Source organism: Coenobita brevimanus, chromosome 75 (assembly GCF_032717465.1).
Source record: "Coenobita brevimanus isolate Jiangsu-jjx chromosome 75, ASM3271746v2, whole genome shotgun sequence".
Lineage (NCBI taxonomy): Eukaryota > Metazoa > Arthropoda > Malacostraca > Decapoda > Coenobitidae > Coenobita > Coenobita brevimanus.
The window spans coordinates 1,602,910-1,630,155 of NC_137028.1; the positions used below are offsets into that span (position 1 = coordinate 1,602,910).

At 45.4% G+C, this 27,246-nt stretch overlaps 1 protein-coding gene across 1 annotated transcript in view; it reads right to left on the reverse strand.

Annotated features, from left to right (window-relative positions):
* mGluR (metabotropic Glutamate Receptor) overlaps positions 1–27,246 on the reverse strand; it is a 350,025-nt gene that overhangs the window by 59,171 nt on the left and 263,608 nt on the right. Inside the window, exon 6 of the mRNA XM_080278811.1 lies at positions 3,611–3,717. Coding sequence (XP_080134937.1) covers positions 3,611–3,717 — 107 coding nt within the window. The remainder of the gene's footprint in view (positions 1–3,610; positions 3,718–27,246) is intronic.

The window sequence follows — 27,246 nt, forward strand, 5'->3', positions numbered from 1 at the left end:
GTGACGGGCTTCCGGGAGGGCTTTGTCCTTTCTCTGCCCTCGACCACTCCTCCCTATTCAGTATTGTCTCTTGGTTTTACTCTCATATCGTTCTTTCATCCTGCTGTAGGTGCCCTGATCTGTTTGTCTTATAATTGACAGTAGAGCAAAGAATGTATACACGCATTTTAGTTGTTATCTGTGTATTCCTATTGTGAAGGGTTTGCGAGGAGGAGCTGCTGTTTGATTCGTCCAGTGCATTTGGTTTGGGTCTCGCCTCTGCACACCCGCGGCCACAGTGCTTGCAAACGTAGAGACAGACCCGTGCATCCACAGCCCTCCACAACGAAACAGTAGAATAGAACCGTGCGAGTAAACTGAAAAAAAGGGGTCATGGTGCTGAAGGGGTTAAATGAAATATAGGCTGCACACATATCCGCTAATACGTAAAGTCCCATCCGGGCTCTGAACCCATCACGCGCCATGAACTATAAAAAAAAAAATCGTTTCATGCATCGCACACCAAATTAAAATGAATGGCCGCAAAACAATAACAAGCGTACTGCTCAGTCAATAACTCTCTCTCTCTCTCTCTCTCTCTCTCTCTCTCTCTCATACAAAGCAAAATTTACCCTCTAATTTCCTACAGTATTTCACTTGTATTCATTACCTAATGGTATACTGTATATATTTTGGATGGGAAATAGAGGATAAAATCGGCAAAATCACATTGCATCATTAAATTAAACTGTTTGCGACCGTAAAGTGTATATATGGGCGCGGTGATGATAGTAGTAAAGGCAGGATAGTGATTGTGATGGTTATGATGATGTAGATAACTGTGGTGCTGGTGGAGGTGGAGGGGGAGGGGGCGGTAGCAGTAGCAGGTGGAGATATGGACTGATGCTAATATGGAGAGTTATGGGTTTGGGCAGTGTGGATGCGGTTGTGGAGCAGTAGGTGGAGGTGTGGATTGCTGTATGTGGAGAGGGTGGAGGTTGGAGTTGGGTGGAAGGCAAATGTGTTGGAACAAGAACTGAGGTAGGAAGGTGAGCGCAGCATCAGTAGTGGAGAGGGAAGTAGAGGTGTGGATTGCTGTAAATGGAGAGGGTGGAGGGTGGAGCTGGGTGGAAGGGCTGAGAGATAAATGGGTGTTGTCCTGCGGGGAGTTTAGTGCTGATGGGGTCAATGAAAGTGCTCAGGGCTGGTGTAGAGTTGTGGTGGGTGTGGTAGTTGTGGTGGGTGTGGTAGTTGTGGTGAGTGTGGTAGTTGTGGTTGTAGTGGTAGTTGTGCTGGTTGTAGTTGTTCTTGGGGTGGTGGTAGTGGTTTGGTTCAGGGTGGCTGGTTGTGATGGTGATGGTAGTCTTGGTTGATAGTTGTGATAACAGTAAAGAGTGTGGATGTCTGGAGTGTGTGGAGGCGTGTATGTCTGAAGAGTGAGATTGGAAGAAGGTGTTGGGTGGAAGGCAATAGTGGTGAAGTCAGCATTGTGGAAGGAGGAAGAAATGTTACGGCAGAATCAGTGGTGGAGCAGGAAGTGGAGGTGTGGATTGCTGTCAATGGAGAGGGTGGAGGGTGGATCTGGGTGGAAGGGCAGAGGGATAAATGGGTGTTGTCTTACGTGAAGGTTAGTGTTGATGGCGTCAGTGAAAGTGTTGATGGCTGGTTTAGGGTGCTGGGAGATGTGGTAGTGTTTGTAGTGATAGTTATGGTGGCGGTGGTGGTGGTGCAGTGGTAGTTGTGGTGGTGGTGGAGGTGATGGTGGTTGTGGTGGTCGTAGCAGTGGTGGTAGTTGTACTGGTGGTTGTGGTGGTAGTAAGAGTTGTGGTAGTTTTGGTGGCGGCGGTGATGTTGGCAGTTCTAGTTGTAGTGTTTGTGGTAGCTTAGCGGGTGGTAGTGGTTGAGCTGGTGATGCATGCCACCTTAGCTCTTGTGTCACTATGTTCTCTGATTTTTTTTTTTTTTTTCATTATTTTAATGATGTAGGAGAGATCTGGATTTTTTCTTTTTCCTTTGATATCTGAAACTTTATTTATTTATATATATTTTTTGCCTAGCGACATTCCAAATCTTTTTTCTTTGGCACCTTTGAGGCCCACATTAACAAACTGTCCCTCAGCGTAAATCATGCATAGGAATGAATGTGTACACGATTTTGCCTTCTCATGTAGCGACCTAACATTTCAGGCGAGAGTGAACATACAGCTGTGTGTAGGAGAGCATGTATATTCTTTTTTGCATTCTCATATAGCAAGCCAGTCTTTCACAGTCAAATTAAAATGAGGTAGCCGACAGGTGTGCGTGAATCTGTGTTTTTGCTTTCTCATTTAACTACCAGATCTTTCAGTTAGAATACAAAATAAATAGTGTATGGGAGTGCATGAATATACGTTTTTACCTTCACTCATATGGCTGCCAAATCCCTTACTGTCAAAGAACGAGAAATATCAACGTGAAAAATATTTGATGTAGATGAGGCGGATATTCAGGAAGTAGCAGAGTCATAGGTAACATTCTCAGTTCTCCAGGTAGGTAGGCAGAAGTAGGTAGGTAAGTAGGTCAGTTAGAAATAGGTAGGTAAGTAGGTCAGTCGGTCAGTGGGTAGGAAAAGCTGGTAGGTAGTCATATAGCTTAGTAGGTACTGCAGGAAAGTTAGTTGGCACGTAGGTAGGCGGGTCGCTGTTGGTCAGTCGGTGAGTCTGTACGTAGGAGGTTTTGTGTGTGTGTGTGTGTGTGTGTGTGTGTGTGTGTGTGTGTGTGTGTGCGTGCGCGCTGAGGAGTGTTTGGTGGAAAATGTTGATGAAAAAATGAGTGTGATGAGCGGAAAAAAGGGTGAGAGATGATGGGAACGAAAATGAGAAGTGTGACACAGTTTGATGAAGTTTGGCGTCGTTTAACATGGAGAGTGAGAAAATGAGTATGGTGCGAAAATGAGAGAGAGAGAGAGGGAGAGAGAGAGAGAGAGAGAGAGAGAGAGAGAGGGAGAAAGTTGTAGAATGTGGTGATGGAGAGAATTGTAATGGGGGATGTAGCGATGAAAAATGTTGTGATGGAGTGTGGTAGTGAGGGACAGTGTGGTGATGAGTGTGGTGCGGTGAGAGAGCTGTGAAATGGGTGTGGTGGAGTGTGATGGTGGAGGGTGTGGAGGTTATTGAGAATGTGGTGGTGATGTGGTGTGGTGATGGAGTGTGGTGATGGAATTTGGTGGAGAGTGTGGTGATGATGGAGAGTGCCCGAGCTTCACACTTCAAAGAGGTGAGTTACATGCTCCCTCACCCCACCCCCCCAGGGATAAAGTCAGTGAGGCGTGGTGGATGAAACGTTTACATACAGTGGTGCTGGCTGATGGTACACACACACACACACACACACACACACACACACACACACACACACACACACACACACACACACACACACACACACACACACACATTCTCAGCTATTTCGTTTTCTTTTTCCATTTCTTCCTCAACCAATCTCTCTCAGGTATACGTCCCATTTGTCAATCACTCTGTCTTTCAATTTATATACCTACATTTACCTCTGTCTATCCCTATATCTCTCTATCTATCTGTCTATCCATCTATCTGTCTATCTATCTATCTATCTATCTATCTATCATACTCACACTGTAGTTGTAGATATTAGTCCCGGCGATTCTGCGATAATTGTAGATGGTATAGCGAGCTGGACCGTCACCTCTCTCATCAAAGGTTACCTGAGAGCCGACCACACCTGAGGGGGAGAGAAAATAGTGGTTAGATAGATGGATAGATAGATAAATAGATAGATGGATGGATAGATGGACAGATTGATGGGTTGGTAGGTAGGTAAGTAGGTAGACATAGGTGGGGAGTTAAGTAAATAGATACGTTGATTGACAGTATTAATTGGTAGAGAGAGAGAGAGAGAGAGAGAGAGAGAGAGAGAGCGAGAGAGAGAGCTTTCCTAGTTAGTTCACCATTTCTTAGTAATCAAATTAATGGTATTCTCACTCATCCTCTGTATTTAAAATGGACTTGAAAATGAATGACAAGTTTTAAGAGATTACAGACTTGTCCACATCATCACACGCGGAGACAGAGAAGGATGATAATGATAAAATGATTTGTATCTATATTTCTCCCCGTCAGTTTCTCTGTGTATCTGTGTCTATCTGTCTGTCTGTCTGTCCGTATAATCTATCATGTATCTTTCTATCTACATTATCTGTCTGTCTATCTATCTATCTCTCTGTCTCTCTCATCGGCTACAATGTTAATCACATGAAAAAAGAATGGATATAAATGATAAGGCGTTCTGAAAATTGGGCAAAAAACAGATTTAAAGAACACTATTGAAAAAATAAAAATGCATGTGCCTTTGACGGCGGTGTTTCTGTGAGGTAGGGGCGAGGGCAGGGATTCCGGGGTCTTCAATCGAGTGCAAATGAGTGTATGGCCCATTTCACTAGGGGCGCTATTGATGGTTGTTCCGCATTCACACTTCCTCTTTCCTTGTTTTCCGGATCGTAAGTCACCCCATCCACATAGGGAAAAAAAAAAAATTAGTGATGATGATGATGTTGATTTACTTTCCTTCACTCTCGATACTGTTACGTCTCACCTTCTTCTCTCTCTCTCTGTCTCAGTCTCACACACACACACACACACACACACACACACACACACACACACACACACACACACACACACACACACACACACACACAGCACCTGCCCTTCCTCTTCCTCTCTCCTAATCAATCCCTCCTCCAGTCTACCTCGTTCCCTTCCTACTCCTTTCACTCCTTCCTCCCATCTCCCCACTTCCCCTTCCTTCTCGCTTCCTTTCCTTCCTCTCAGCTCCCCATTTCCTCTTTCCATACTCTCCCTTCTTCCCTTCTCCCCCTCCTGACTCCCTTCTCCCTCCATTCTACTCTCCCCCCTCCTTTCCTCCCTCCCGCCCTGCCCCCACACCCACACTCACACCCACATTCGTCAACATTTTCCCCGGCTCGTCGCTCGCCCCTTTCAAAACACGCACACGTCATTTGCATCTCCAGATCTGTAGTTTGATGGTGGATACTTGAGGATCACTAGTAAGGCGGAGTGGGGGGAGTGGGATGCGGAGAGGGGTGCAGTGGGGAGAGGGGAAATAGCGGGTGGAAGGAACAGCATGGGGTGAGTAGAGGGATGGAGTGAGAGGAGGGATGGACTGGAGAGAGGGATGGATTGGGGAGAGGGATGGATTGGGGAGAGGGATGGATTGGGGAGAGGAATGAAGTGGAGAGAGGGACGGAGTGGGGAGCAGGACATTGGGGAATGGGATAGTGGGAAGATGGATGAAGTGGGGGGAGTGATACGGTATACTAGGAAGGGGTGGGGAGGGATAAAGCTTAGTGGAGTGGGGTGGAGTGATGCCTGCTTGGACATAGTAGTCATAGGTGATACTAGGAAGAAGTGGAGTGGGAAGAGGGATTTGACAAATAGGAGTGGAATGGGTTGGGGGTGCCTGAGTTGTTTTAGTGGGATGGAGGAAGAAGGGGTAATGAATTGTGGAGTGGGGAGAGAGAGAGAGAGAGAGAGAGAGAGAGAAGTTGATTGGGTGGGTCGATAGGAAAGGAAGAGGAGGTTTCCGTGGTAATTACTGTGAAACTTTCTCGGGGAGGGGAGGAGAGAGGGAGAGGGAGAAAGAGGGGAAAAGGGAAGGGGAGGGGAGAGGGAGAGGGAGAAAGAGGGGAAAAGGGGAGGGGAGGGAGAGAAGTTTGGTGCGAGTGTGGGAAAAGTTGGAGGTAGGAGAGGATGGATGGAGGGAGTGTTGGAGGTAGAAGAGGCAGGAGGGAGAGTGTGTAGGAGGTAGAGGAAGTGTGTGTCGGGGTAGAGGGTGTGTAGGTGTAGATAGAGGGTGTGTAGGAGTAGAGGGAGTGTTGGTAGGAGGGAGAGGAGGTTAAGTACTTCTCTCCGAGGACGTATACCTTATTCTGGCTAACTACAAAGGATTATATTCACCTTAAAATAGACACCCACGGGAGAAGAGATTGAAATTATGCCACATGAACCCATCAGTCCATCAACTTTATATATTCTAGGTGATTCCAGACGATTTTCAGCTTGAGAGAAACCCCCCAGACGTGAGGGGTTACTACATAGACTTCAGTTATCGTCCACGTGCGAGAAAACGATAAGATTCGTGAAATAGCGTGAAGGCAGCGTGCATCCCTCCACGCTAAAATATTCAGCCAGTGCGGGACCCTCTAAATGTCAGGCCCAGTAGCGGGGATCTCACGCACCCCAAACTATCCCAGAAAAACAGGATGGCATGGGAGGCGCTCTCTCTCTCTCTCTCTCTCTCTCTCTCAATGACTTTTAATGCATTTTACCACAGTTCAGGTTTTTTCATACGTTATTGCAGCACTGAACTTCAAAAAAAATTCACGCATGTAAGTTATTTCACATTCATGCCACATCTGAGAATGTTTTATACCTTTCTGGCATACTTAGCCGTTTGTCATATAGTTTCATCCCACCTGAAAGCTTTCCACACATTCTCATATCACCTGAGAATTTTACGTCTATAACACCTGTCATTTATTTACACTTTCTTACACATTAGACTTCCACACATCCACACCTGAGAGTCTTTCATACATTTTCCTTCACCGAGCGCTTGTCCTTCATCATCTGCTGCAAGAATCATCCAAATATTCATACATTTTTTGCCGCAGTAGTCGGTGAGTTCATACAGTTTTACACCAAGACCTTGCTAGATTTTCATACATTTTTCGCCACAATATCAGATGAATTATTTTTTTTTGCCTGCCAGCCTCCTAGGGCCATGATCTTCAACAACTGATGACCCGGGAAAGTTTTGCCACGAATATGTCAAACGTCAGCCTCCATCCTTTCCTCCCTCCCAACCCACCTTTCCCTGCTTATCCCTGCCTCTCCCTTCCTTCCTTCCTACCTCTCCCTACGTCTCTCTAACTTCCTACCTACCTCTCCTCGCTCACCCCGTCCTCCTCACCCTGCTTGGCACTCCCTACGTCACCTCTGCCTCACCCTGCCTGTTTTGTTCCAGTCTGCCTCTCCCAGTTTCTCTTTCCTGTCATCTTCTGCCTGTCTTCTATATTTGTCTTTTTCCTCGTAATTCTTTTTCTCCTCTTATTCATTTCACTTGCCACCCTTCTCCTCAGCCACGTCTTCAAGTCCCTCCTACGGTTTCTATCCTTCTATCTGTGCCTTCATCGCTAGCTTCCTTTCTGGTCGTTCTATAGCCGCTGTCGTAGACGGCCATCGTTCTTCTCCTAGATCTATCAACAGTGGTGTTCCTCAGGGCTCTGTCCTATCACCAACTCTCTTCCTTTTATTCATCAATGATCTTCTAAGCTGTACATCTAACCCTATCCACTCATACGCTGATGACTCCACCCTTCATCTTTCCATTCGGTTCCCGCAACGCCCATCTCAACAGTTACTTCAAGAAACAAGGGATGAGGCTATGGCACACCTAATGTCTGACTTGGCTCGTATCTCTGACTGGGGTAAAAATAATATGGTTGTCTTTAATGCATCTAAGACTCAGTTCTTACACCTATCAACCCGACAAAATCTTCCACAGGTATACCCACTAATGTTTAATAATATTCAGATTAATCCTGCATCATCCTTGAACATGCTTGGGGTTTCATTTACTCGGGACTTATCTTGGAAAGATCATATTACATCTCTTGTAAAATCTGCTTCCAAGAGATTGGGTTTGCTAAGCCGACTCCGCTCTTTCTTTACCCCTGCACAATTGTTGACTCTATACAGGGGTTTTATCCGCCCCTGTGTGGAGTACAACTCTCATGTGTGGGGAGGCTCCCCACGTACAGCTCTTCTCAATAGGGTGGAGTCAAAGGCTTTTCGTCTCATTAACTCTCCTCCTCTTACTGACTCCCTTCAACCTCTGTCTCTTCGCCGCACTGTTGCATCTTTATCTCTTTTCTATCGCTACTTTAATGGTCACTGCTCCTCTGAACTGTCTGCTTGCATTCCTCCACCTCTACGACGGGCGCGTAGCACCCGTCTGGCAGCAAACTCTCATCCCTTTTCTGTCCAACTCTCTAATGCAAGAGTTAACCGTTACTCCCAGTCTTTCATTTATGCAACAGGTCAGCTCTGGAACTGTCTCCCTCTGTCTGTATTTCCTCCTGCCTATGATCTCCAGTCTTTCAAACGTAGTGTGTCCAGGCATCTCAAAATGATCGGATCTTGAATTTGGCTCTCTATTGTATTTTGTTTTTCTCTTGGAGGGAACTGTTACGGCGGGCTCATGGCCTTTGGTTCCTTCTTCCTTGCATAAAAAAAAAAAAAAAAAAAACTCCCTCCACCTCTCGTGCTTCCCCACTCTCTCTCCATCTCCAGTCTTCCCCCTTCTTTTCCTCTTCCTCATTCCTCTCTTTCTGTCTCACTCCTCCCCTTCTCCCCTCTGTCTCTCCTTCCATCTCTCTCCTTGTGCCTCACTCCCCCGTGTCTTCTCATTCTTTCCCTACTGCCTGTACCTCTGCCTACCCCGTTGTCTCTCTCTCCGCTTCCCCCTTGTCTCCCCCTTTGCCTCACCTTCTGTCTTCTGCCTCCCACTTCTGCCTCCCCCTCTTCCCCTTCCTCTGCTTCCCCCTGTCGCCTCCTCTGCCTCTCCCTCAGTTTCCCCCTCTACCTGTCCCTTTTTTCCTCCCTGTCTCCCCTCTCTTCCTCTCCTCTGCCTCCACCTCTGCCTCTCCCAGCTGCCTGCCCATGTTTTCCCGTAATTCCCTCCTGCGTCTCCCTTCACTTCCCCTTCCTGCCTTCCCCTCTCATGCGTCTCCCTTCACCTCTCCCTCCTGCCTCCCTCCCTCGCCTACCCCTCTGCTTGTACTCCCTGCCTCTTCCCCCTCACTTGTCAGCCTCCCATCGGGGAATATTTGTTTGTCAGAGTGTCAGAGCAATGGTAGAGTGAGCGTGTATGTAAATTTGTATGTATATGTGTACCTGTGTTTGTATATTTATATTTGCACACACGTGAACCATGGGCACTTGTATCAACAAAAACTGTGTAATTCTCTCTCTCTCTCTCTCTCTCTTTCTCAACTTAACAGATTATTTTGTATCGCAGAGTAACTTCGTTGAGGAGGAAATGATATCCTGTGTAATAACTGACTGAATTTATCGCCTTTTTTAGTCTACTCAGATATAAAGCATGAGATCGTCCAGAATATCACTGCAGTGCATCTCCAGTTAGCACAAATTACACAGAGAACAATACGACTCACAAACACCCTAATCTGGCCTTACTTTAATGCCACACCTACACTACAACAACTTTCATCTTATGCGTCGTTGGAGATATATTTTAGCCTTATTTTTCATCTCGTCTGTTTAGCTTCCTGTGGCTAAAATTCCTAAGAATCACCCCCTACTTCTGATTCTCCTTGTGGGCTGTTGTTTCTAAGTTTAGAGAGGTTTGGTATGCTTCTTTGTCCATAGATGATTCTCTTTGGTATGATGCGTCAGGGAGGGAAGTGACGGACATGCCTCGAGTGTGAAGTAGAGGCAGTGGAGTAGTAGGCGAACATTTGTGTCTGTGCCTCATTCTCCCAACACACACAATCCTTCGACATGGCAAAAGTTTCTGGCACTGTCTGGCTTTCTGCAGTCCATGGGTACACAAGGATATGAGCCAAGGGACCATAGCAACAACAGGAATTATTATTGTTGTCCTCACTCACCTTCACCTCCTTTCACCTTCTTTCCTTACCACCTTAACGAGATAAGGAGGTAAATTGTTGTTTGGTTCCACCCCCCCACCTTGAAGTATTTGTACACACACACACACACACACACACACACACACACACACACACACACACACACACACACACACACACACACACACACACACACACACACACACACACACACACACACACACACACACACACACACACACACACACACACACACACACACACACACACACTTTTTCTTACTGTCTTCCTCAGTCAGTCTTTCCCACTACCTAAGGCTCCAGGGATTTAAGCGAAATGTACCCTGGCATCTCGAAGTGAACGGATCAAGATTTGTTTTTTCCTTTTTTGCCCATTTTTCTTTTCGATACAATATTTTTGCAAACTATCAGCCTCGAATTCTTTTTGTTCACATACAGAGTGGGAAAAAATTAACCGACCCCATACCTAGAACTGAAAACCAAAAAATTACATGCATCGAAAAAAAAAAATTTAAATGGGAGTCCCAATTATTATTTTTGGCTTTATTTTTCCCACCTGAGCATTGTGAAACAGACTGAAAACTACAAAGCCACATGGAAGAAATATTTTAAGGTGATTTTTAAGATGAATTTAAGTACTTTTTAGGTGGTGGCCTCGCTCGCTCCGGCCAAACAGTCCCAAGCATTATCCCACAAACTTTTTCCGGGTAAACTCTGAACAAGGACCCACATCATAACTTCGGCGGGAAATATTCGGATAAACCTCTTTTGGAACTTCCGAATTTTGGGTTTATGAAGTTCTGAGGATTATTCATGAAGAGTGTATATGAAAATGGAAAAGGAAATACCTAATATAGTAATAGTTAATCGCCTGGTGTGACTGATTCAAGGGGGAAGAGTGAAAAGCAATGATAGATGACGTGATCAGTAGGGCAGTGAAACAAGGAGACATGCAGCAGTGATATCTTGGTCAAAAAGTCGGTCAAGGATAATATGGATTACGTGGAGATCACCTGTATTGCATCAAAAGAAGTAGAAAAACTCTGAAATTAATGGAAACTGGTATAAAAGCGTACTTTATGCTAGCATCCATTTTCACTTCTTTCCTCCTCCTCTCCCTGCCACACTCCTTCCATTCCTTCCTTCCTTCCTTCCTTCATTAATTCATTCATTTCTTTCCTTCGTTAATAATGCAAGTCATTTAAGTACATACGAAATGCTTAGAAGCCGAAGAAGTACCCAAACTATAGAAAATTTTCCGAATTAGGCTTACAAAAAAAGTGGCGCTTACGATCCTAATAGCAATCACTCAGTATGTTTCCTTTCTCGTGTTTTAAGCCATTTCAAGAAGTTACTCAGTATTGATTAGTCTTAAACTGGATATAATTTACAGTGTGAATAAGAAAACAATGTAGAATACCGTAGATAATTGAGAGAGAGAGAGAGAGAGAGAGAGAGAGAGAGAGAGAGAGAGAGAGAGAGAGAGAGAGCAAGTGGTATCCGAGGTAACAAGTTTAAGAGAAGAGAAACAGCCACGGGGTACAGGATCAGATAAGAAACAGATGGAGTGGGAAAATAAAGACATCAGAGAAGCCACTGTTTAGTATTGGGCACTGCCACACTCCACACTGCCACACCTCACACTGCCACACCTAACACTACCACACCTCACACTGCCACACCTCACACTGCCACACTCCATACTGCCACACCTCCCACTGCCACACCTCCCACTGCCACATCTCACACTACCACACCGAACACAGCTACACTTCGTACTACCACACTTCACACTGCCACACTCCACACTGGTATAACTCACACTGCCGCACCTCACATTACCACACCTCACACTGCCACACACACACTACCACACCTTACACTGCCACATCTTACACTGCCACACTTCATATTGCCACACCTAACACTGCCACATTTGACACATACGTCGCACGGCAGCACTTCCTGTTCCCAAATGCATTGACAAATTTCTTGCACAATATGTAAGAAAAAATATGGAAAGAGGAAGGATAAGGGAAAAGAAGGAAGGCAGGCAGGCAGGCAGGCAGGAAGGAAGGAAGGAGGGAAGGAAGGAGAGAAGGTGGGAGGAAGGGAAAAGGAGAACGAAGCAAAAGATAGGTAGGAGAGACAGGTGGAAGGAAGAAAAGAATTAAGGAAGGATTGAGGAGGGAAAGAAGAAAGGAAGGAAGAAAAGAAAGAAGGAAGGATTGAGGAGGGAAAGAAGAAAGGAAGGAAGAAAAGACTGAAGGAAGGACTGAGGAGGGAAAGAAGAAAGGAAGGAAGAAAAAGGAGGAGGAGGAGGAGGGTGGGAGGGAAGAATATGGATGGAAGAAAAGGAAGAAGGAAGGAGGAGAGAGTGAGAGACGAGAAGAAGGAAGAAGGGAATGAAAGCAGGGTAACAGGGAAAGAGGGAAGTGATGAGGAAATAGGAGGAAGGAAGGGAGACATGGAGAGAGAGAGAGAGAGAGAGAGAGAGGAGGAGGAAAGACATGGACAATCGGACTGATGGGTTCTGAAGAAGTAATGTCTCTCTCTCCCCCTCTTTCTCTCTCTTTCTCCTCTCTCTCTCTCTCTCTAATCTGGTTTGTCTTCTTCTCCATTATCTTCTCCATTTTTTTTATGTCTTCATTTACACCCTCATTTGAATCTACTTTTTTTTCTCATGATCTCTTTACCTGTCTCCAGTTTTTCCCTTTCCCTCTCCTTTTCTTTCTCCTTCCCTCTCTGTCTTTCACTTTCTCTATAACCCTCTCTCTGCTCCTCACAATCTTCTCCTTTACTCTTCCATCTCTCGTTTACTCTTTACGTCCTTCACCTCTTTACCTCTCATCCCCTTTCAGCTCCCCTCTCAAGCCTGTCACGCTGCCTCCTCTCCTCACGACCCGTTTCTTTCTCTCCTCTTCCCTCTTCCTCACCTAACTTCCCCTCTGCTTCCTTCATCCTTTCTTCCCTCCTTCCCTTTCACTTCCCCTTTTGTGCTTGTCACTTCTCCCTTTTCCTCACCCACCTTATCACCTTCTTCTACGTCTCCTACTCTCCCTTTCTCCTCTCCCTCTCCCTTCCATTTTTTCTCACTTTGTACCTCCTACCCCCCTTTCTTCCTCCCCTCCTATCCCTTTCATATCCCATTTCATGCTTGTCACTCCTCTGCCTTTTCACCACGTACTTCCGCCTCTCGTTCTTTTTCCTTCCTCCTCTTCCTTCCCTTTATTTCCCTCACTGCCTCTTTCCTCCATTCTCTCCTTCCTTCCCATACCACTTTCCCTTTCCCCTTTCATGGTTGTCATTCATATCCTATCCTTCATTACCGTTTCTCTCCTTCCCTTTTCCTTCCACTCCCCCACCTCTCATATTTTCTTCTTCCCCTCCCCTTCTTCCTACTTTCCCTGCCCTATCCCTCTCATCCCTCCCTCCCTTCACCCCCTCTGTCAGGCTTGTCACTCCCATCTCCTCCCCTGCTCAGTGAGAACCCATTCGTCTCGTCCTTCTTGAAAGCTAAAAAGTTTTCCAGCCATTCTGTTTCCTCACGCGTCTTATCTCCCTTATTTATCGCCATCTTTACCTTTCCACGTTTTTATTTCCTCTTCTCTCTCAGCTTTTATTCCTCTTCCTCTTACATTTTATCAGTCTTTCTTCGCCTTCTTCCCCTGCTTCCCTCATGCTCATTTGTCTTCTCATTCTTTTTCTTTTCTTTCTTCTCATTCCAGTTCGCTTTCTTTTCTCTCTTCTGCCCTCCGTCATTCTAATTATGCATTCTTTCATCACCCTTCCCCTTGTCTCCTTATATATCTTTCTCGCTTATTGGCATTCTTCATCACAAGCTTGTTCTTATCTTTCGCACCTTCCAAGTAGTTCTTTTTATTTTTTCAGATATATTTTCTCACCATTTCCTTATCTACTCATTGTCATCTTTCTTTCTCTTTGTTATTCGTTCTTACCTCTCTCTCTCTCTCTCTCTTCTCCATCAACTCCTTCATCCGTTTCCCCCCCTTCCTCTCCCCTCTTTGCTCTTTCCTCCCCGTTTCTTCCTTCTCCCCTTGTTCTCCTTTATTCTCCCAGCCCCAACTTTTCTCTCTTTTCCCTCCTTCCCTACTCTCCTCCTTTCCTTTCTTCCTTCCCTCCTCCTCCCCATTCTGTTGGTCTCCCTTGTGTCTCTCCTAAACGCCACCACGACCAATTCTACTCCCAGCACTCCTTAAACTCCCCTCTACTACCAAACCCACTTCTCTCTCTCTCTCTCTCTCTCTCTCTCTCCATTTCGTTCCCCTCCTGCATTTCCTCCCCCTCCCCTTCTCCCCTCTCCTGTTCCACGTCCTCTACCCCCCTTCAGCGGCGTGGCAAACAAATTTATCAGGCTCGAGGTAAAGTCATTATGGCGGCACCATCGACATGGGTTTTTTTCAACTCTTCCTTCGATTTCTTTATTTTTTCTTTGCTCCATCTTTACTGTTAATCTTTTTACTTTTTACTTGTCTTCGTATCCTTAGAAACTACTACATCATTTTCCTTTGCTGGTTGTTGTCCCTGTGCATCAGTAGTTTCAAATATAGACGTTCTTGGCGCAAATAACACAAAAGGAAAAATAACACACCGTATGCAGAAATGAAAGACAGACAAGAGGTTCTGAAAAGCCTCCTGAGTACGAGGATACCACTTACACATACATACACACATACATACACGCATATACTCATACACATGCAAGCCGATCGTGATGTCTGGATATACAAATTGTTAAAATTTTGCATATATTTTACAGTGTGTTTAATTAGTCAGTCATTCAATCGTCATTCCATCTACTCTCTCATTCACCACAGTCCTCCTCACCCTCCCACCACCTCCTCTCTGCTAACTACCCAGTTAGACTCCCGTGAGTGAAACAATGGGTGCCAACAACTTGCCAATTATATCATCACACTCCCCTTGTGTCACGCTCTAACAGTCATCGCTGCAGTCAGACGGTCGCTTGTTAAGTCACACTCATCACAGTCAACAGGTCTATTGTTCTCTTCTCCTGGGAGAGAGTAGATCAGACACATTACGTTTCTAAGGCGAACTCTATGTGTCGAGTGATGTGACGTGAATTCCTCCAGGGATCTGTCGTTCTAACATCAGCTGCTGACATTATTACTTAGACATGGATTGCCTTACGACTGCTTACATACTTTCTTAGATATTAACCCCTTTAACATGAAGTTCCATGACATTCCATGATTCTGACATCAGCAGGTGACATCACTATTACTCGTACATCGATTACCGTAACATAAAACTGCTGCCATCACTTTAATATTGTCTTATGTGATATGCCTGAAATCCAGACTGAGCTGTTTATCCTCATTTTATTTAGGAAGTTTCTCACCCAGTCTATGCATCTTGTCTTTACATTATATCGTCTCTGAATATGCCGTGATTTTCCTCGTTTTCCCTTCGATATGTATAGCCAAGGTGACGTCATGCATCCCCGTCATACACCCAGCCTTATCTTGGAGTTTTCTCTGATTAGGGTATTTATTGTTGCTTTGCTTCCATCAATCCTACGTTATTATTTGGCTCTCGATTATTTTGTCTCCAGGTTTACTTAGGGAAGGCCAAGTTTTTCGATTGTTGGGTTGTTCCTTTCTGCATAAAAAAAAAAAAAATCTGCCTATCCACGGAATGTTGCCCTAGCCCATTCATTTAGCCATCCATCCACTTGTGTCCTGTCCTTCCATTCATCCATCCACCCATCCTCTCTCGTCCTAACCCGTACATTCATCCATCCATTCATCCACCATTTCATTCGCTTGTCTTAGCCGTCCATTCATCTACCCAGCAGTCAGAGCCTAGAGGTTGTTGAGATAGGGAGTAGAGACGAAGGGGTTATTGGTACATGATGATGCCTTGGGTACAGAGGAGAGGAGAGGAGAGGAGAGGAGTGAATGAGTGAGAGGAGTAGAGTAGAAGAGAGGAGAGGGATGAGGAGTAGAGGCGAGGGAGTTACTGGTATGTGAAGAGACCATTGTGAGAGAGGAGAGACAGGATGTGAGGAGAGATGAGAAGAGATTTAGGGAGGAGAGTGGAGGAGAGGAGAGGGGTTGAGAAGAGAGGAGCGTGGAGGCATGAGGAGCACAGATGGAGGAGTTATTAGCACTTTAAGATGCCTTTGAGACAGGAGAGGAGTGAAGAGAAACGAGAAGAGAAGGACAAAGTACAGAGAAGAGAAGAGAGGCTTAGAGGATAGGAAAATAAATGAAAAAAAGAAGTGATAAATAATAAATGAGAAGAAAAGAGAAGAGAAATGAAGAAAAAATAAGAGAAAAAACAGGAAACGATGGAAATAATACGGAAAAGATGAAAGACAAGGAACCAAAGAAGAGAGAAGAGAAGAAGAAGAAAGGGAGACAAGGAGAAGAAAAAAGAATAAATGAAGGAGGGCAGGACATCAAACATACTATATTCTTGTTCGTCAGTCACGCTCGAATGCTTCTCAATACGGCTTTCAGACTATTCTTATTTGTATATATTGCAAAAAACGACACGAAAAAAACGAGACCAAAAAAATCCATCTGTCTCCTTCGATGCAGCTTTGTTTCTTAATTTATTTGTCTGTTCTTGTCTTTCTACCTGTCCTTCTGTTTGTTTGTCTGTCAGCCATTGAACGTGTGCGTGTATGTATGAATGTATGTAACCTGTGTATGTATATATTTATGTATGAATCGTATACGTACATTGCGAACCACCGTTTCTCACAATATGATCGTTCTACCTGCCTCATATTCGACGAAAAAAACAAAAAAAGAAAAGAAAAAACTCATCAAAATGCAACTACACATCACAGAGCTTAATGAGCGAAAAGAAAAAAAAGGATTTTTCAGCGACCACTATTTGTGAAAGTGAAAAAGAGACATTACCACACACACACACACACACACACACACACACACACACACACACACACACACACACACACACACACACACACACACACACACACTCAACGCAATTGCCTGTCCGTCTCCTCAGGGCAGTGGCGACAACGACAAATCAGAAGAGTGGTTAATGAAAGGAGAGAGAGAGAGAGAGAGAGAGAGAGAGAGAGAATTGCCCTCTTCTTTATAAACTATTTTTCCTCCACAGTCCCAACAATGAATCATCAGATCCGAAAATGATTGATTAGGATTGTGGTCTGCAGTCGAGGTCACAGTTATCTGGGAATGGATTTCTCTCTCTCTCTCTCTCTCTCTCTCTCTCTCTCTCTCTCTCTCTCTCTCTCTCTCTCTCTCTCTCTCTCTCTCTCTCAGGCTCCTTTGACTCAGAAGAATAAAATTGTTTGGCATCAGCTGAGATACAGTACTAGAGTTGTCTTGACTGTGAGAGGATTAACCCAGATCCCTCTTCTCTTTGCTACACCATCCCTACTCATCAACAAACACCCAGTTCATTAACTTAACGTCACCTTTGGCCCTCAGGGGAAGAGGAAATCGGAAAACATCTCTAGGTACGCTTCAAATGCCTTGATACCTGTCAGGTCATTTAGTGCTTAAGAAAATGAGACAAGAGGCGTATTTACAAAGCATCCTCAGTGTGATAATTAAGTGATTGTTCCCGGCCATTAGTCAAATTACGTGGAACATTGTAGGTGACTCTCTCGTGGACGTGGATAAGACCCTGGGGGTGTTTTCATGGTAGTGGTGTTTAGGAGTAGGAGGAGGTGAGGTGAGTGTGAGTTAGTGGTGTTTCAGCTTAGAAGGCTTGTGTATCTGTGATTTGGGTTGTATGGGTGTGGATGAATCGTAGTAGGTGTATGAGTTAGTGGTATTTGAACATAGGTGGAACTGTAAGAAGATTTGGGTGTAGAAGGATATGGGATGGGTGTGTGAGTTAATTGTCTTGGTGAAAAAGAATGCACAAGGGGTGTCTGAGTTAGTGGTGTTTGGGCGTGAGAGGCCTGAGTGTAAGAGAGTTTGTTGTGTTGGATACATGAGTGAGTGGTGGCTGAGTATAGCATGACTTATAATGAGCGTTTGGGTGTAAGTGTAACGGGTTAGTGTGATGCGTATGTAAGTTTACTGCAGGAGTGTTTTGGTGTAGGAGGAAGTGAGGTGAGTGTGAGTTGTGGTGTTCGAGTTAGTGTTGTGTGGGGAGAGGAGACTTTTGATGGTTTTTTGTGAACCGTACCCGAAATGGCTTCCAGGCTTCAAGAGCTGCTAACAACCCAGATCAATAGTTCTTTTTCCCTCTCTGGAAACCATGTCGATACTTGCAGGGATCTCGTTAAACTAATCAGTAAGAATAATGAGAGTCTGGATCTCATTTACAGTTCTGTGTGGGGAAGTAATGGAGCGGGATTCCTAACTCCCTTGATTAATATTAATTAGTATAACGAGATCTCTTAAGAAGTTCGGACGATGTAGTTTCTAGACAGTGCAAAGGGTCTGGAGGAGAGATCAAAACCATCATGATATTAATGTTTGGCTAACGAGATCTCTCACTCCGTTCAGTACTTTGACCTATTTTCAGTTTTTATTCTTTTTGCCGGTGCTGGAGAGGAACGCCTTCATGTGGTGGCACCGATATGACAGGACGGTGAAGTTCTCTCAGCTCCCGCTCTATTTCCGAAGGGAGGATGGTGAGCTGCAGGAGGAGGGCAACTTCAGCCTGCGGTCTACTGGGTTTACATTCAGATGAGCCTGGGGTTGCAACTACTGCTTCTCCTACCAGCGGATGATTTTACTCGGTTTAGGGAAGATTTGTAGTAGTAAAAGGGTTATTGAAGGCTGTATCTAACCCTTTCACCGCGACATTTTTCCCCTAAGCCTAGCAGACGGCGGTGCATTGGTTAGCTCGTTCGCCTCGCATTTAGAAGAACCCGAGCCTGATTCTAATGTCGTGTTTGCATGTAGTCCGTTGCTGGCATTTTGTCCTGAAAATTTGGTGTGTGTTTAAGTCAGTATCTCTAGATTTTCACGTTTGTGTTTTCAGTTTTTCTCTCTTTCCATATTACTACTTTTTCAATGTCTACAGCTTTCCACTCTTCTCCTTCTGTTTTAGGATCTTATTCTTTATTCATTGTTGCAATTAAATAACTTCAGTGCAGTTTTGTATTTTAGATATCTGTCGTGCATCCTGTAAATGATTTTTGTGCAGCCTAAGAGAGACGTTTCGAGGTAGAGTGAGGGGATGTGAGGGTGTAGGGTGATGGTGTGAAGATAAGAGGGTGTAAGGGTGAAGGTGTGATCACATGGGGAATAAAGTGTGAGAATAAGAGAGTGTAGGGGTGAATGTGTGGTGTATGAGGGTGTGGAGGTTAGGGTGAGTGGATGGGGTAGTGTGGATGTAAATATGGGTTAGGGTGGCTGGATGGCGTGACCACACCTGTGCCTCCCAACCCTCCCTCATTTCCAGCGGGCTCAGGTGTGCTTCAAGGGGCAGGTACAGTACGTGGGAAGGCAGAGGCAGGTGGAGAGGCACGTGGGGAGTCAGGTTATGTGTCAGGAATCTCTTTATCAGCGATTTATGTTGCTTGATACATCTGCATATTCCTAAATCTCATACATACAGTTAGAAAATATTAATGACATTCAAGATGACAATATGGCATAGCAAGCAAAATAAATCGCTAATGAAGGAGTGTTAGGATATCTATGGTAGCGAGGGTAAGGGTCATCATATTTCCTTAAACAGTCCAACAGAGTAATTCAAGACAGATTTTGGGGTGACTTAATATGTATAACGTATGGAACCTTAGTGGAATATATTGATGTGTTGGGTGATAGAGGAAGAGAGAGAGAGAGAGAGAGAGAGAGAGACTTTAACAGACATACATTTACCGACAAACAGACTGACAACTAAACAGATAATAAGCTTAATTAGAACAAGAGAGGCATTGATGTGGCATAGAGCTGGTTCGAGTGATGAATGATTCCCTCTGCTTAATTCGTCTCTCTAATCTTAGTTCCAAGGCAGACACATGTTTGGGTTGATGTGTGTGTGTGTGTGTGTGTGTGTGTGTGTGTGTGTGTGTGTGTGTGTGTGTGTGTTTTAGTGTGTTTGTGTGCGTTTTGTGTGAGGCTAGCAAGATAAGTAAACAAACAGTCACAATCAAGAACACACAAGCAATAAATAATCGTAGAGCAAGAGGGTCCGTGGCAGGCAAGAGGAAGAGGAGGCCAATCAATATGAGGATCCAGCCTCTCATAACCTGTTACCTGGTGATATTGTCGAACCTGAGACACTGTTTTTATCACGCCCAACCCTTCTTGCAACCCCCCCCCCTCTCTCTCTCTCTCTCTCTCTCCATTTTTCGTTGCGCTTTTTTTTATCTGTCCAGTGAATTCAGTGTTTGAGTTGGCGTTTGGTTACGTTCTTTTAATTAACCTGTCATTGTTGGACTTTCCCATGATTTCTAGTGGCATTTGTTTTTAGTTTTATTTTCGTTATCACGTACGTTCGATACTCTCATGATCTCGTTTGACTTTGGTGTTTTTTCTGGAATTTTCGTACACTTTCTGTCTTCGTGTTTTTTTTTTTTGGGGGGGGGGACCTGCTTTTTATGTCGTCTGACGTCATTCTTTGTTCATTTACTGTTATCTGACACATTCTTATCCTCCTTTCTCGTGCTTCACATCTATCTTTCATTGGACATATACTTTTGATGTCGCAAACCATTCTGATAATGATCTTTCCTGTATTTTTTTTTTATGACCGCGTTCTGCATCCTACACATCAAACTTTTTTTTTTTTTTACCACCAGTTCTAGCATCGCACATTCTTCTTTCGTTGGGCTTTCTCGTTACTTTGTTTATGTTTTTTTTTCATTTGTTGCACTTATTTACAGCTTCTCTCACACGTTGGATAGTTTTTTTTTTTTTTTTTTTTTTTTTTTTTTTTTTTTTTGTCACTCCCTTCGTGCATCTCACACCATATTTTTCCTTTCACTGGATTCTTTCATCAGCTTTTTGTTGCCCTGTTTTAGCTGACATTTTCTTTCTTGCTTCGTATCGTCACCTCCATTCTCCTTGCATCCCACACCATCCTTTCCTGGGACCGTCTCTGTATTGAACGATTTATTACACTTTACTTATCCCATCACTTCTTACAAGCTACTCACTGCTTTCTCCCTCCGCCCTTTTTTCTGTTCTCCACCTCTTCCTTCCTCCTCCTCTTATCTTTCCATCTTTTCCACTCATCTCCAATCACTCCTCGCTGATTTTCTCCCTCCCCTCTCCACTCGTTCTTTCCTTCCTTTACCCATTTTCCTTCCTTGACCTCTCACCACCCTTCCCCTCGATCATGTCCCCTCTGCCTCTTCCTGTCCCCTCCACACCTTCTTCCACTCATCTTCCTATTTCCCCTCCTCATTCGTCCTTACCCTTCAGAGAGTCTCTCCCTCTCTCTCTACTTATATCCTGTCCTTCCCTTCCCTCTATCTCCCCTCCCATCTTCATTGTTCCTCTTCTGTCTCTTCCCCATCACTGTCATTTCCCCTCACCCATCTCAGATCCATTCCTCCCATCCTCTCCTCCTATTACCATCCCCCTACTCCCCCCTCCCCCACCCGCCCCAACCCCTCGCCCCTCCCGCACCCCGCCCCAACCTCTCCTCACCTCCCCCACCTCCCCATCCCCTATCCTTGGCCCGGAAATCTGTGAGGCGGGCTGGTGTGATGAAGGTCTTACCGAGTTAAATGTCAATCCTCGCCAGCCCACACCAAGCTATCAGGCCGTGAGAGAGAGAGAGAGAGAGAGAGAGAGAGAGAGAGAGAGAGAGAGAGAGAGAGAGAGAGAGAGAGATTGTTATTGTGTGTGTGTGTGTGTGTGTGTGTGTGTGTGTGTGTTTGTGGGAATAGATGAAGGCCTAATCAATACAGGCCTTGAAAGACACCTGTGCCTGATGAATAAATGAATGAGGAGAGAAGGAATCGGAAACAGGATACCGCATCATTAACGAGAGGGAGAGAGAGAGAGAGAGAGAGAGAGAGAGAGAGCGCACCAGGGACAGACAGGCAGAGATAAGACAACACAAAGACGATTATCCTGTCTTGCCATTGCCTGTTGTGACCCTTATTGGCTGCGTCCTCTCTCTCTTTCTCTCCCAGTCTCTTCTCTTCCTTTCTTCCCCCTCCTCTTCCTGTCTCTCGGTCTGCACTCCTTGCCTCTTCCTCTCTCTTCTCCTCGAGCTATGCTGTTCACACATTCTCCTAGGTTACATTTCTCATTTTTCACCTTTACTCTCCCTACCTTTGTTCGTTCATCCTGTCTTCCTACCTTTGTTTGTTCATCCTGTCCTTTCTTTTCTTTCCTCCTGCTTCTCCAACCCTACGTCTGCTATGGGAGAGGTGCCATAGGGAAATTCACAAGTCCACGAGATTTCAAAGATCTTAGGAAGAGGCCTGAGGGATTTTCTTACGCCCTGAGTATTACGACTTTGACGATGATGATGATGATGTTCTTGTGGCTCCAGGCTCATCCTAACCTGAACCCAGTGGACTGCAGACTTAAGGTGACCCTCCTGCAGTCTACAGTTTTCCTATAGAGAGGGAGTTGAAGGACGTTTTGTTTGTTCGGGCAGTTGAGCTACCTGGTTATATTAACTGTTAAGGTGTGATAATGAGGTACATATATGCAAGGGATGATGTGCCAGTAGGGAGCCTTCCAAGTCAGCGAGAATAGGGCCTCTTGTCTAAGCAGATTTTGCCTTCACGCGTGGCAGGTAATCGAGCTTATTATCAGGCGACGCCCATGCCGGTGAGAGAGAGAGACGCGATATATTAAGAGAAGGGTTATTGAGTCGTAGCTGACGAGGGGAAATCATGTACGAAAATCTTTAATCCATGGCATGAACAAAAAGATATAGGAGAAAAGAGAAACAAAGAAAAGGAGGGGTCGATAAACTTAAGAAGATGAGGGGAGATGAAGTGAGGGAGAGGGGACATGATATATAGAGTTGTGTAATGCATCCCCCACCTGACACGTCTCCCAAGCAGTGCCCGATACTCCTTGACACTGATGGATGAGAGGGCCCTGGATGACCATTGTGGCTGGACAGTGTGTGGCGGTGAGTGCGGGTGGCTTAGTAAGGAAGAGAGGGGTGGGTGATGGGAGAGAGAGAGAGAGAGGGGAGAGATAGGGAAGGAGGGAGGAATGAGAGGTAGTTCAGTGAGAGGGAGGGAGGTAGGTTGGGTCGGAAGGAACCTGGGTGTAAGGGAAGGAGAATGGGAGAGAAGGAGGGAGGTTTGGAAGGTAGATGAGCGAATGGGAAGGATGAAGGAGGGAATGGGAGTTGTGCAGTATACATTCAGATACAAAAGACCGTTTGCCTCTTCAGCCTCTCTAAGCATTGAATATACAGAAGCTCACGCAGTAGACAGAGGTGCTCATTATCGGCCACAGAAAGATGATGATGAGCACTGTTGTTCACTACGTCGCATGTAAGCATTTATGAATCAAACAGTGAAAGAGAGGCAGGAAAAGAGATAATATTTTTGCCTTTGACTGTACATGACGGGTAGGGTGTGTAAACGTGGGTGTGGTCGAATGGGAAGCAGTATACAAGAGCCTCATAACTTTGATTAAAGCAGTACACTTATAATACTGTCCTCAAACTTACCTCTCTTGACTCCACTCCTCCCGTAGCCTGCGAGTGTTGCCCTTGACCCACTATACCACCAGGCGTGTCTCCAGCCAACCTACATCTTTTCCCTTCTTTTTCCATTCTCTTCCCTTGTAATTACCATCATCATCATCCTTCCAGCGGCCTAAGCCATCATCGCTGCCATAATTTCGCTCACCGCCTTCCATCTCCCTACTGCGATCGTATATTTTGTAATTACTTCAATTTGGAAGGAGGACAGCGACCCCCCCCCTCCCAGAATCCCTCCATGGTCGTCACTCACCAAGGGTCCTCCCCCAGAATTCTTCATTACCCTCTCCCTCTCTCACTGTTCACCCCATTCCCCCTTTTCCTCCTCTTCTGTTCTCTCCCCTTTCGTCTCCAACGTCCCTCACCATCTTGGATCTCTCTCTCCCCTCCCCAGCACAATTCCCTCCCTCTACCCTTTCATCCCCCTTCCCTCCCCCACCATCATGGCTCCCTCTCTCTTCCCTTTCCCCCTCACATCACCGCTGCTTTCAACACCATTTCTTTCCCAGTCATCCCTTCCCTTCTCTCCTATTTCACCCATTTCCCCTCGCACCACCTCTCCATTTCCTCTCATCATCACCAGTCCCTCTCTCTTCCCTGTCCCCCTTTCCTTCCATATCACCCTTCCTTCCCCTCCCATTCCTCCTCCTCTTCCTTCTCGTTTCCTCCCCTCCCTCTTCCCACCACCACCTCTTTCTCTGTCCCCCGCCACGCCTATCATTACTGCTATCATCACGACCATCTTCATCTTAGAAGCAGAGTGAGGAAAGAGAGGAGAGGGTGGAGGGGAAGGAAAGTGGGGGAAATGAGGAAGGAGTTAGGGAAGAGGGTAGGAAAGTGGAGAGGTGAGTGAAAAAGAAGAAAGGGGAGGGGGGGTAGGGAGTTGGGGGTGGGGGGAATAAGGAGAGGGAGAGAGGGAAGGGAAGTGTAAACGTAGAAGATAAGAGGGGAGGGAAGTGAGGAAGGAGATGGGGAAGAAGGGAGGGGAGTGAAAAAGGAGAAGGAGAGGGGAGAGGAGTGAAGATGGAGGTGGTGAAGAGGAAAGGGGAGTGGGGAGAGGAGTGAGAAAGGAGAGTGGGGGGAGAAGAGGGGAGTGGAGCTAGTGTATGCCATCATTATCCTTGTCACATCTCTTCACACAGTAACCTGTATATTTCCCCTAATCTTCCTCTTTAGCCTCTTGAGTCTCCATGTATAACTTCTTCCCTTCCTATTAAATCCCGCTCAATTAAAAAAAAATATGTAGAAGATAGAAATATTATAAAAACGGTGACAATATGGCGAGGGTAGTGACGCGCGAGGCATGGCTATGAGAGGTAGAAGACTGGGGATGAATTGATCTATTTTGAATGATAGATTATAGTAACAAAAACATCAACAACAAGACCAATAAAGCTAGAGAGGTTAGATATACTCCTTCTGTTGTAGACTTGAAAAAAACCGTGTGGCGTTAGGAAAAATATATACGTTTATAAAATTAGCTGGATCTTGGAAATTCTCTAAAGTAGCTCATAAGAGGGATGGAACTTGAATGTCCTGGTCTTCCCAAGATAAACACATTAAAGTAAGAAAATACGATATCCACTCTCCTCTGAAGTGGAAAAGGGATGGAGGGAGGGGGTGGGAGGTAAGAAGGAAGGGGGAAAGGGGGGGGAAGAGAAGAGGTAGAGATGGAGGGAGGGAAGAAGCAATTGATTGAGGGAAGAAGAGGGGAAGAAAGGAGGGAGGGAGAGAGGGAAGGAGGAGATAAATGAAGGAAGTAGATAAACGAGGGAGAAGGATGGGGGAGAAAAAGACAAGAAAGGAGCGAGGGACAGAGGGAATCAGGGAAGAAAGGAGATAGGAGGGGAGGGGGAGAGGAGAAAAGAGAGAGATGAGGAATGGGAGACAGGGAAGGAAGGGAGAGAGGAGGGAGGGAAGCAGGGAGGTAAGACAAACCCCCTTAGCGAGTTCCTTAGGTTTACGCCCGATAGGTTCCAAAGAGGAGGGCAGGGGAGGAGGAGGAGGAGGAGGAGGCCAACGAGAGAGAGAACGACAGACTGAGTTGGACATTGCCTCCTTCTCAATGCCTCTTTATCTCTGAATGTTTATAGGATTTTTTTTTTGTCTACTTAAAAATGGAAAGAACTTAAAATACACCAAGCAGAACATTGATGCTTTGGGTGACTCTGTAATATGTCGGTTTGTCGGCTTACCCATGAATGACGATAGTATTTCTGTTTTTCAGTGTGGCTAAAAATACGATCCACTTATTAAACTTCACATAACTTTGTTGTTAGGGTATTTTTTTTCTTTTTGTTTCTGTTTGACTCGAATGTTGATAGCATTATTTTTCTTTATGGCAAAAAACTGAAAACAGTACACCATACAGACTTGGAATTTGTTATTCTTTAAATTTATTTTCTGTCTGTTTGGTTACCTTGGTTCATTAATAGCAGATTTATGAATGGTTGATGTCTTTTTGGTTAAGAAAATAAAACAGTGGAGAGCAAAGGAGTATAAAGAATTGTTAAGGAAAGTCGGGGGCAACATATGTAGGATATTGGGCCTTTAAAGGCTGGATGTTTAAGGCAGGTTATAAACACTTAAATTTGTGCTGGGTTTGTGTATTTCTGTCTTTGTAGCTTGAAATGTCGATAGGTGGATTTACATTTATCAGTCCTGAAAGAAAACGTCTGAAAAAAAAAATAACAACGAACAAAAGCATGGATATTGTTGGTAGTTTCTGTTATTGCTTTTACTGTTGGAGCTGCTGTTGCTGTTAGTGCATGTATTGTTGTCACTGTTATTGCTGTAGAGCCTTTGTGCCTGGAGTGGTAGGCAGTAGTGTGACCTGGCCAGTGTTCAGGCTTAATCGGCCAAAGGAATGCGTTAGGGGGCGTCCCAGGGGGCCGTGGGAAGGGGGCTGTGCAGGAGGAAGGGGAAGGGAAGGGAGAGCGGGAGATGAGTGCACGTTCGAGAGAGAGAGAGAGAGAGAGAGAGAGAGAGAGAGAGAGAGAGATAACTGAGAGATGTGAGAGATGATGAAGGGTTAACTGCTATAATCGGGTCAGTGAGTACCAACGCGAATTACTGAGCTGAGTTCAGTGTGCTAGAAGAACGCTTTGACTGTTATTGTGGGGGGGGGGGAGATGGGGGATGTGAGGAGGGGGAGGGGGGAAGAATGAAGAAGAGGGAGAAGCCAGGGAGGGGGTTGGGATGTACTCGTAGAAGAGTGGGGAGGAGGAGGAGGAGGAGAGGAGAGAAAAGAAGTTGGGGATAATGAAGTAGAGGAAAGGTAAACAAGAAGGTGAGAGGCTGAGGAATGGAGATGAAGTGGAAGAGAAGTAAAGATGGAGAAGATGACGAGGGAAGAGGAGGAGAGGAGAAAGGGGGTGGAGGGGACGAGGAAGGGAAGAAAGGGTGGTGAGGATGGGGGTAGAGAGGGGAGGAGAGGACAGAGGAGGGGAATAGTAGCGACAGTGATTTGGGGGAAGGATGAGAGGGGGGAGGATGGGTGCGTAGGACAGGGAGGGAGGAGATGAGACGGGAGAAGAAAGAAAAGAAGAAGGGGAAAAGGAATGGAAAGGACCGGAAAGAAAGGAAGAAGAGAAGAAAGGAAGGAGTGGCGAAGATAAGGACGGAGAGGAAAAGATGAGAGAGATGAAGGAAAAGGAGGTAAAGATGAGAGGGGAGAAGATAAGGGAAGAGAGGAAAAGAGGAGAGGGACGAAGCAAAAGAGTGATGGAGCGAAGAGAGGGGAGGAGAGGAGAGGAGAAGAGGTGGGAGAGGATAGGAGAGGAGAGGAGGAAAGAAGGAGGGGAAGGAGGGACCACCGGCTGTGCACAAGAAAAATAATTGGCCTCTCGCGTATCACAGTAAAATTTTGTGCCTCTCCAAACCGAGGAAATATTT